General features: G+C 43.4%; 1 protein-coding gene across 1 annotated transcript in view; it reads right to left on the reverse strand.

Annotated features, from left to right (window-relative positions):
* LOC311236352 (ras-specific guanine nucleotide-releasing factor RalGPS1) overlaps window positions 1–7951 on the reverse strand; it is a gene marked incomplete at its 5' end in the record, with an annotated part of 298894 nt that extends 290943 nt beyond the window's left edge. Inside the window, 2 exon segments of the mRNA XM_084324001.1 lie at window positions 7818–7895; window positions 7898–7951. Coding sequence (XP_084180127.1) covers window positions 7818–7895; window positions 7898–7951 — 132 coding nt within the window.
* Between the last annotated feature and the right edge of the window lie 1682 nt (window positions 7952–9633).

Consider the following 9633-nt stretch of genomic DNA (forward strand, 5'->3'; position numbering starts at 1 on the left):
TCCAACACGTTGCCGGGAAGGGCCGGAATCGAACGGGGAACCTACTGTACCGATTACCAGACAACCGCTCTACCTCCTGAGCCACTGTCTCCCAAATGTATTTCTCGTACTGTTGTTGGGCGCGTTGGATAAAAGAGACACCAAAATGGCATTATGCCAAATGTACATTTTGAAGAAAGTTTCCAGCATTGGTCGAATTAAAAGTGAGTTGTTTTGTTTCGAGTCTCTCCTGGTTATAGCTCAAGGCTCCGCTGGACAGGGTGATCTATGTCTCCAGGCCCAGGGGACTCGTACTGGCAGTGGAAATACGGGTTCAAGTTTTCTCCCCCAAATTCAATTTTACAGCCCGTGTAGTCATGGCAACCCCATCAGAAGGAGCTGCAGCGGTCGGGACGAAACTGATTTATGTGCCCGTCAGTCGACAAAATTGGTAACATGTGCGTGATGTATCGCTGTGTGTGATGAGAGATATACTGTGAGAGCTGCTCCTGGAGTGTGTGTGTGTGTGTGTGAGAGAGAGAGAGAGAGATACAATCAGATAGAAGTGAGGACCCGTACTCCAGTGTGTGTGTGGCTATGTTTATGTAAAACACATAATTTAACAATGTGTTAAACATCTAGACAATCTATACAGGTACTTTACTGTATCTTTTATATTGTTTATCTCCTCAGTTTGGAGTCAGTTGCGTCATGTCTGTATGTATGTGTCTGTGGCTGTAGTGTGGGTGTAAGCCCAAGACAAATTTCCCAGCTGATGGGACAATAAAGTGACTCTTGTCTTGACATACAGCAACGCTGGGGGAAAAAAGAATGTTGAGTCGTGGCTATGCTTTTCTTACCATCTCAATTGACGTAAAATGTATATATGTTGATATGAAGGTGAACATGTAATGTATAGCTATGACTGAGGCTTAGTAAGACTAATATCACTAGGAGTCAGCTACCCTTTGTCTAAATGGTAGAAGGTTGGCTTCCAAAGCAGATGACACAGATTTGTAATCCAGCTGTGGTACATCCAGTATAGTCCAGTAGAAGTTAGAGGGTGTTCACTCACTGTATATGTGAATGCACCTGAATCCATACCAGGTGGGGCTGCTAGTTTATGTCAGAAATCTGAATCACTTTCACGATCATCATTTTCATTGATATTGAAATCACGATTATTCATTGATTTTGAGAACATCATGACGACGAATTAGTTTCAGCTTTCTTCTTGTCATCTTCTACAAGTTACCAAAGACGTTTAAAAATAACTGGGGAAATGTGCCGTGGCTCCCTCCTCCCTCTCAACACCAGCTGCGACTACTGTAGGGGGAGGAGTGGGGGGCACCACTGTGAAGGAAGGGGGCGCTGCATTTACAACACAAGACTAAATGAGAGCAACAGGGCAAGTGGCAGTGGCACAATAATTGTTTTATCTCGATTATCTTGTTTTCATGATTCTGGGAAGCCAAAATTGTAATTGAAATGAATCGCCCAGCCCACTCTCTCCCTGTCAGCCTCCATACTGTCTCAATAAAGAACCTTCACTCCTGTGTCTCCTCTACTCTGACTGCCTCTCAGCCTTCATACTGTCTCAATAAAGAACCTTCTCTCCTGTGTCTCCTCTACTCTGTCTCCCTCTCAGCCCTCCTACTGTCTCAATAAAGAACTTTCTCTCCTGTCTCCTCTACTCTGTCTGCCTCTCAGCCTTACTGTCTGAATAAAGAACCTTCTCTCCTGTGTCTCCTCTACTCTGTCTGCCTCAGTCTCAGCCTTCCTACTGTCTCAATAAAGAACCTTCTCTCCTGTGTCTCCTCTACTCTGTCTGCCTCTCAGCCTTACTGTCTGAGTAGAGGAGACACAGGAGAGAAGGTTCTTTATTCAGACAGTAAGGCTGAGAGGCAGACAGAGTAGAGGAGACAGGAGAGAAAGTTCTTTATTGAGACAGTAGGAGGGCTGAGAGGCAGACAGAGTAATATAATAATGCAGGACCTCTTTAGGGGGGTCTTTATTCGGCATGCAACGAACTGGACATGCAATTGGAGCGGCACACACACACCGGGATACACACACACACATGCATCGTCTTTCCTCAGTCGCCGATGCGATTGAGTCTCTGCGCTTGACCCATCCCGTCGTCCTTCCCCCCATGGGCAGCCGGGAGCAGATAGGGCGTCAACGTGAGCCGCGCCCCGGGGACCAATCCAAGTGCTCCTGTCCGTCTTCGTCAAGGACACCACAGCGTTAGCGATCTGTTGTTGTGCATGTTTTTCCATTGGGTTCATCTTATCGGGGGGGAAACCCTTGCGAGCACGGGGAGAACATGCAAACTCCACACAGAAAGGCCTGGGAGATACCCCACCTGGGTACCTGGCATCATGGAAACCTGGTCCCCAAGCGGGAATCGAACCCTGGACCTTCTTGCTGTGAGGCGACAGTGTTAACCACTACACCACCGTGCCGTAGAGGAGACACAGGAGTGAAGGTTCTTTATTCATTCTCCCCGTCAGCCTTCCTACTGTCTCAATAAAGAACCTTCTCTCCTGTGTCTCCTCTACTCTGTCTCCCTCTCAGCCTTCCTACTGTCTCAATAAAGAATCTTCACTCCTGTGTCTCCTCTACTCCGTCTCCCTCTCAGCCGTCCTACTGTCTCAATAAAGAACCTTCTCTCCTGTGTCTCCTCTACTCAGTCTGCCTATCAGCCTTCCTACTGTCTCAATAAAGAATCTTCACTCCTGTGTCTCCTCTACTCCGTCTGCCTCTCAGCCTTCCTACTGTCTCAATAAAGAACCTTCTCTCCTGTGTCTCCTCTACTCAGTCTGCCTATCAGCCTTCATACTGTCTCAATAAAGAATCTTCACTCCTGTGTCTCCTCTACTCAGTCTGCCTCTCAGCCTTCATACTGTCTCAATAAAGAATCTTCACTCCTGTGTCTCCTCTACTCAGTCTCCCTGTCAGCCTTCCTACCGTCTCAATAAAGAACCTTCACTCCTGTGTCTCCTCTACTCAGTCTCCCTGTCAGCCTTCCTACCGTCTCAATAAAGAACCTTCACTCCTGTGTCTCCTCTACTCTGTCTGCCTCTCAGCCTTCATACTGTCTCAATAAAGAACCTTCACTCCTGTGTCTCCTCTACTCTGTCTCCCTCTCAGCCTTCCTACTGTCTCAATAAAGAACCTTCACTCCTGTGTCTCCTCTACTCTGTCTGCCTCAGTCTCAGCCTTCCTACCGTCTTTATAAAGAACCTTCTCTCCTGTGTCTCCTCTACTCCGTCTGCCTCTCAGCCTTCCTACTGTCTCAATAAAGAACCTTCACTCCTGTGTCTCCTCTACTCTGTCTTAATAAAGAACCTTCTCTCCTGTGTCTCCTCTACTCGGTCTCTCTCAGCCTTACTGTCTTAATAAAGAACCTTCTCTCTTGTGTCTCCTCTACTCAGTCTCCCTGTCAGCCTTCATACTGTCTCAATAAAGAACCTTCACTCCTGTGTCTCCTCATCTCCCTCTTGGCCTTCGTACTGTTACAATAAAAGACAATACAAGGAGGCAGTGGACTGGCCACTCTCCTTAATAAAAAGGAGGGTGGGGAGAATAGGGAGATACAACATTAAAAAAAACTAGAGATCCCAATTCCACCTCACCAGCGAGGCCTTGAATCGGACCGAGCCAGAGATGCCTCATAGACAACCCAGCCGGCTCTGTATCCATGTTCTGCTCAGCAGTATCCAGCCTCTCACCCGAATTAAACTGTGGCTCATGTTCAGAACGAAGTCATTTGTTGCGAGCGCACCGCTCTATTGCAGAGGCCTGTAAAACAATCCATCATTGTGAGCAGCAATCGTGCCGCGCGTTTCACCCTAAGTGAAAACACACTGATCGGAATAGCAGTGGTGCTGGAGCAGAGGAGAGAGTGTGAGTCTCATGTGGGTGGAAGTGGATGCAGGTTGGCCTGCTGGGGTCGCCGAGGGCAAAACGGTGAGAGAGGAAGGGAGATCTACAGGAGTAGGGACGGGTACCGTGTGAGTAATCCATTACTCCAGTACTCGCCATTTCAACTGAACTCGAGTAGTATTTGAAGGCGCTCAAATATTTAACACCAAATACGTCCCTCAAAAGTGCCTGTTTGTACCAATTGTTGGATAATCGGGTTCTCAGCCAGTAATCTCTCCGTTTCCCGTGATGTCTGCGTTGTGTTGTTTATACCCTACTCCTCGACCTGGCTGATACACTCCATCTCCCCGGTGATGCATCCGACTCAGAAGAAAACGACACACTGGAAACGTGATACCTTTCCTTCAAACGTTATGTTTATTCCATAAACATATCCTCACGATGGAAAACAGTTCTGAAAGGTCTTTGAAAAGCATATTGAATTCCTTAATTCTACCCGTCTCTCCTGCTATCAGCTCGATGATGATTTGCGGCCTAGTCTCGTGGCGTTCCCCTCCCCTTCCCAACCATCTGGCTTTGAGGGTCAGGAGCTCAGCCGACCAGCTATCTTTGTTGATGCGGCCGATGACCTCGGTGCTGTTATCGCTCTCACAGAGCCTGTACCCAGACTCTGTCTGTCTTACCGTTTCCAAGTTCAACACACAATACAAGGTTTAAACTTATATCTCTATAGATATGTACTTTACCTACATGTTATAACCCTTTAGACCTACAACGCCTGCTAATAATGCATTATATATCCTGTATACTATACACACAAATGTGTTTCCCCGTTTCAATGGGATAACACACACACACACACAGAGGAAATGTATGTCTCAGCGTTTACAGTTTAACATGGTTAAACTGATATCTATAGGTTGTTATAACCAGAAATGAAAACCATTGATTTCATCACAATGAAACAGAAAACTTGTTTTGAAATCCTGCGAGGCACGAGTTGTTGCAGGAAGTTGGAAGCTGTGGAGCATGGATTGTACACTTTAACGTTTCCGCAAAAAGTTTGTTAGCTTAGCGTTCAAACAGCGGTTCATGTTTGCGCATTTCCAAATTGTGCCAACAACATGATGATGCTCTGGACCTGACATGCTTGACCGAGGGAGATCTTTGGAAACATTGATTTAAAAAGGACAGTTTCACTTTTCTTCTGGCCTTTTTTTTTTTTAACCCTCTCACTACCACACTACCAAAGGGTTAACCCTTTCACTGTGACAATACAGAAGGTTAACCCTTTAACTGCCACACAACAAAGGGTCTGTAGTGTGGTAGTGAAAGGTTAACGTTCTGTAGTGTGGTAGTGAAATGATTAACCCAGGCCCTATTTAATTGTCTGCCATGATTAGTACAGAGACCAAAATTTCACTGATCACCTTAGGCCTAAAAAAAAAATTGGTTCCGGTTGCCGACCGACCCTGCCGATTTAGGTGCGACCCAATTTATTTTATGAGTTTAAACTTTTTTTTTTCTTTAAAAAAAAATATATATATATATATATATATATATATATATATATATTTTTTTTACAATAAAGTTTCATACAAATCTTAGTCAAACCTTTAGTATTATGGATATTAAACATGCTGGCAGAGTACATGCATCCATGTTGTCGTGAACATTTAATTAAATAGAGAAATTCCCTATCCATAGTCGCCATGGGAAAAAATTCAATAAAAAATTCAATAAATTCCCTACGTACCCATGGCCTTAACTGACAGCCAACAGGAACCAAATTTTTTTTTATGCCTTAGTATTGAGAAACTGCCCTGTGCTGCATCCTCTGAGAAGGCTCCAATATAATCCAATGGGGTCAAGTGTTTATTACAATTGATCGGATAGCCATCAGATGGCTAACGAGCCAAGTGTAAATGCAACCAAGATACATTGGGTCTGGATTCAAATCTGATTTCTTACAGGGGGGGGAACAAGTTGATCAAGCGTACCATAAATGGATATGTCTAGATAAGCATAACCAGCCTACCACCAAAAAATGGTTTTGCAGCAAAGATGCAATCGGGTTTCTGTCTGGCTAACAAGGATGCATTGATGTGGCCAAGTGTACATGGAATGTGGATAAATTGTACAAGACATGAAATGACAAGTGCAAATGGGACCTAAGGCTCATGCCATGTAATCACAAGGTCGAGGGTTCGACTCGTGGGTCATTGCCCTACTCTCACCATCACATATCCTGTAATTTTTCACTGTGGCGTTTAATAAAAGTTAAATTTTAATGACACAAAAAGATATTATAAAAATACATCTAATATCTCTGTACAGTATGTGTGACAGAGACAGACAATCTGGTTACTTTGCTTTCTTACCATTTCTTACATGGTTCTTGCTACTGTACTTTAGTACGGGGGAAATTATGCAATATATTGATAATCCATTTTAGCCAGGTATCAGAACAATATTCAATACGAATAATTGAACCCCTTGCTCTAAAATAAACATAACATTTTTGAAGGTTTTTGGACAGGCCATATATTTTGCAATTGTAAAGTCAATCCAGATCACTTGGGAGTGTGAAGGTGATATTTCACAAGAATGTATTCAACCTTATTGTTTTTTCTTTTTTTTAAGATTTATTTTTTAGCCTTTATCGCTTTATTCTACTGGGCAGTCCAGTAGAGAGAGAGAGAGAGAGAGAGAGAGAGAGAGAGAGAGAGAGAGAGATAGAGAGAGAGAGAGGTGAAACGGGAGACAGAGTGGGGGGAAGACATTCGACAAATAACGACGGGTTCGGGAATCGAACCCGGGTCGGCCGTGCCGCGACTCAGCGCGTTATGTGGTTCGCCACTGGGGCACCCTCAACCTTATTGTTTGAAAACATTTTCAGTTTGAAAACATTCCATGATGCCACTGCATCAACACAGAAAGCAGTCCATGCTCAGTCCGAGCATAAGGCACGTCAAGAACCAGACAGTCACTGGAGCGTGTTATGCGTGGACCAGTATTCCAGTGCAACATAGATGAGATATAGGATGGTAGTTTACAGACCAGTATTCCAGTGCAACATAGATGAGATATAGGATGGTAGTTTACAGACCAGTATTCCAGTGCAACATAGATGAGATATAGGATGGTAGTTTACAGACCAGTATTCCAGTGCAACATAGATGAGATATAGGATGGTAGTTTACAGACCAGTATTCCAGTGCAACATAGATGAGATAAGATGGCAGTTTACAGACCAGTATTCCAGTGCAACATAGAGGGCTGCAACGATTAGTCGACATAATCGCCGATGGCGATTATGAAAAATCGTCGACAAGATATTGTTGCGTCGATTAGTCATTAAAAAAAGAAAAGAAAATTATTATTATATTTTTTATTTATTTTTTGCACTACCTATCTTTGTGAAAGTGGCTTCTCAGCTCTGGTCCAGCCAGCTGAAGACTTCTTAGCTTAACATAACAGACCGACAGTAAGTTTGGGGGAACTAATGGGATAACTGGGGATGTTGTTTGGTCCTGACAAGAGTCTCAAAGCAACTCTGAGGTCATGCTCAATGTCCAATCTGTTCCTCTGCTCGGTCTTCAGCTGGACCAGAGCTGAGAAGCCACTTTCACAAAGATAGGTAGTGAATTTTTTTTTCTTTTTTTTAAATATAATTGTTTTTCGATTAGTCGACTAATCGAAAAAATAATCGACAGATTAGTCGACTACCAAAATAGTCATTAGTTGCAGCCCTACTGAGATATAGGATGGTAGTTTACAGATCAGTATTCCAGTGCAACATAGATGAGATATAGGATGATAGTTTTCAAAAAGGTATCAAAGTTTCAATAAAACTCTATGAAGTATCAAATTTGGATACCCAGCCCTAGTTAGGACTTCATTGTAAAAAGGTGGGACTTGTTCATTCCTACAGTAGGTCTCCTCCTTACCTCCGAGTTGGCCGAGTTGATGCTGGCGCCATCCGAGAGCCCGTTCCTGCGGTACATGCTCACGGCGGGGCTGGCGGGGCGGGCAGGCTGGGGCGACGCAGGCCCTTAGCTGGACAGCACACATGACCTCTCATCCATGCCTGCAGACGGAAGGAAAAAGATGATTTTAATTTTACAAAATAAATAAATACATAAAATAAAGAGGAGCACTCTAAAGTGTGTGATGTATCCACCTTGTGGTAATATGTTTGGAAATAAGTTTACACAATTGGGACATAAATCAGACATGCATGCACACACTCTGCACAGCAGACCCACTGAAAATGACAAAAAGGACCCAGCTGAGAATTTACATCTGTGTCAACACATATAGGCTATGTACACACACACACACATGCATAAATAGCTGAACTGCAAAGACACTCATGTTGTTAGTCGATGTGTTAATTGCCTTGTTGAGTATCACAGGTAGTGTTTTCTGAAACCTCCAATTTCCATATGGAGCAGCAATCTAATTAAATTATTCACAAAAAAAAAAAGGTAAAAAGACAAACGTATGCTAACAACATCAATAGGACCTGTGAGGAGGCCAGGTCAATGAAAGTGTGTCTTGGCTACGATAACACCCTCTGGCCTGCGTGCTCCCCCGGCCTGGAGCACAAGCAGAAGGAAATGGCATGTTTCAAACACGGCCCTTGCGAGGATCGTCAATGACGGGGTGAAAAAGTTCCACTTCATCCACCAAAACCTCAAGTAAAACGCTCACATCCGTCCCAATGAACTCTCACTGTGTGTGTCGTTTGTTTTTCTTCTGAGATCGTAGGGGAAGGAGAGGAAAATAGGTAGGAACCATCTTGTTGATGAGAAGAACTGATCTGATCATTACTTTTACTAAACAGCATCTTGTTGATACTGATGAGTAGAACTGATCTGATCATTAGGCCTACTTTTACTAAACAGCATCTTGTTGATACTAAGGAGTCATGTATGTCATATGTTATGATGAATTGAAAATGGGGGACCCTGATGTAAACAAGACAAAAGTCTTTCTCTGGTCTGCATCCCCTTAACAATTGTGTGTATTGAGCTGTACTGTATTGTACCCATTCTGCAATCTGTTAATAACATTTTCAATCAATCAATCAGGAGTAGAACTGATCTGATCATTACTTTTACTAAACAGCATCTTATTGATACTAAAGAGAATAACTGATCTGACCATTACTTTTACTAAACAGCATCTTGTTGATACTAAAGAGAAGAACTGATCTGATCCATTACTTTTACTAAACAGCATAGACTCAGACCGTTCGTTTTAGAGTCATTGGACAAAGATGTATTGAGATATTAGAGAGAACTAAGACTTCTTGAAATTCTCACTCACCTGGGTGCTACGCTGGAAATCAAGTCACAGTGCCTTTGATTTTTGTTCCACATAGACCTTGATACCGTTTTTCTTTTTAAAGATGAAAGTAAAATGTATTGACATCAGTACAACGAAAAGAAGTTTGGCATCCAACCAGAGCGCAAATGTAACAGTAAAGTGCGATAGTAATATACAATGTGTACAGGTGATTAAATTGGGTATAATTAGTACTACTCATCATCATCATCTTAATTTTACGTCCCTATTTTTCCACTACTGTGAGGTTGGACGGGCGATGACTCCACGCCACTGGGCACGGTTTTACTTTTGTGCCATGTCTGACTCTGCATGTATCTCCAGATCTCTCATATCATTTCCCACACATCCCCTCCACGTCTGCTTCGGTCTCCCTCTCGGCCTCCGCCCATCCACAAACATCTCCTCCACCCC

Source organism: Notolepis coatsorum, assembly GCF_963971535.1.
Source record: "Notolepis coatsorum genome assembly, chromosome: 11".
Taxonomy (NCBI): domain Eukaryota; kingdom Metazoa; phylum Chordata; class Actinopteri; order Aulopiformes; family Paralepididae; genus Notolepis; species Notolepis coatsorum.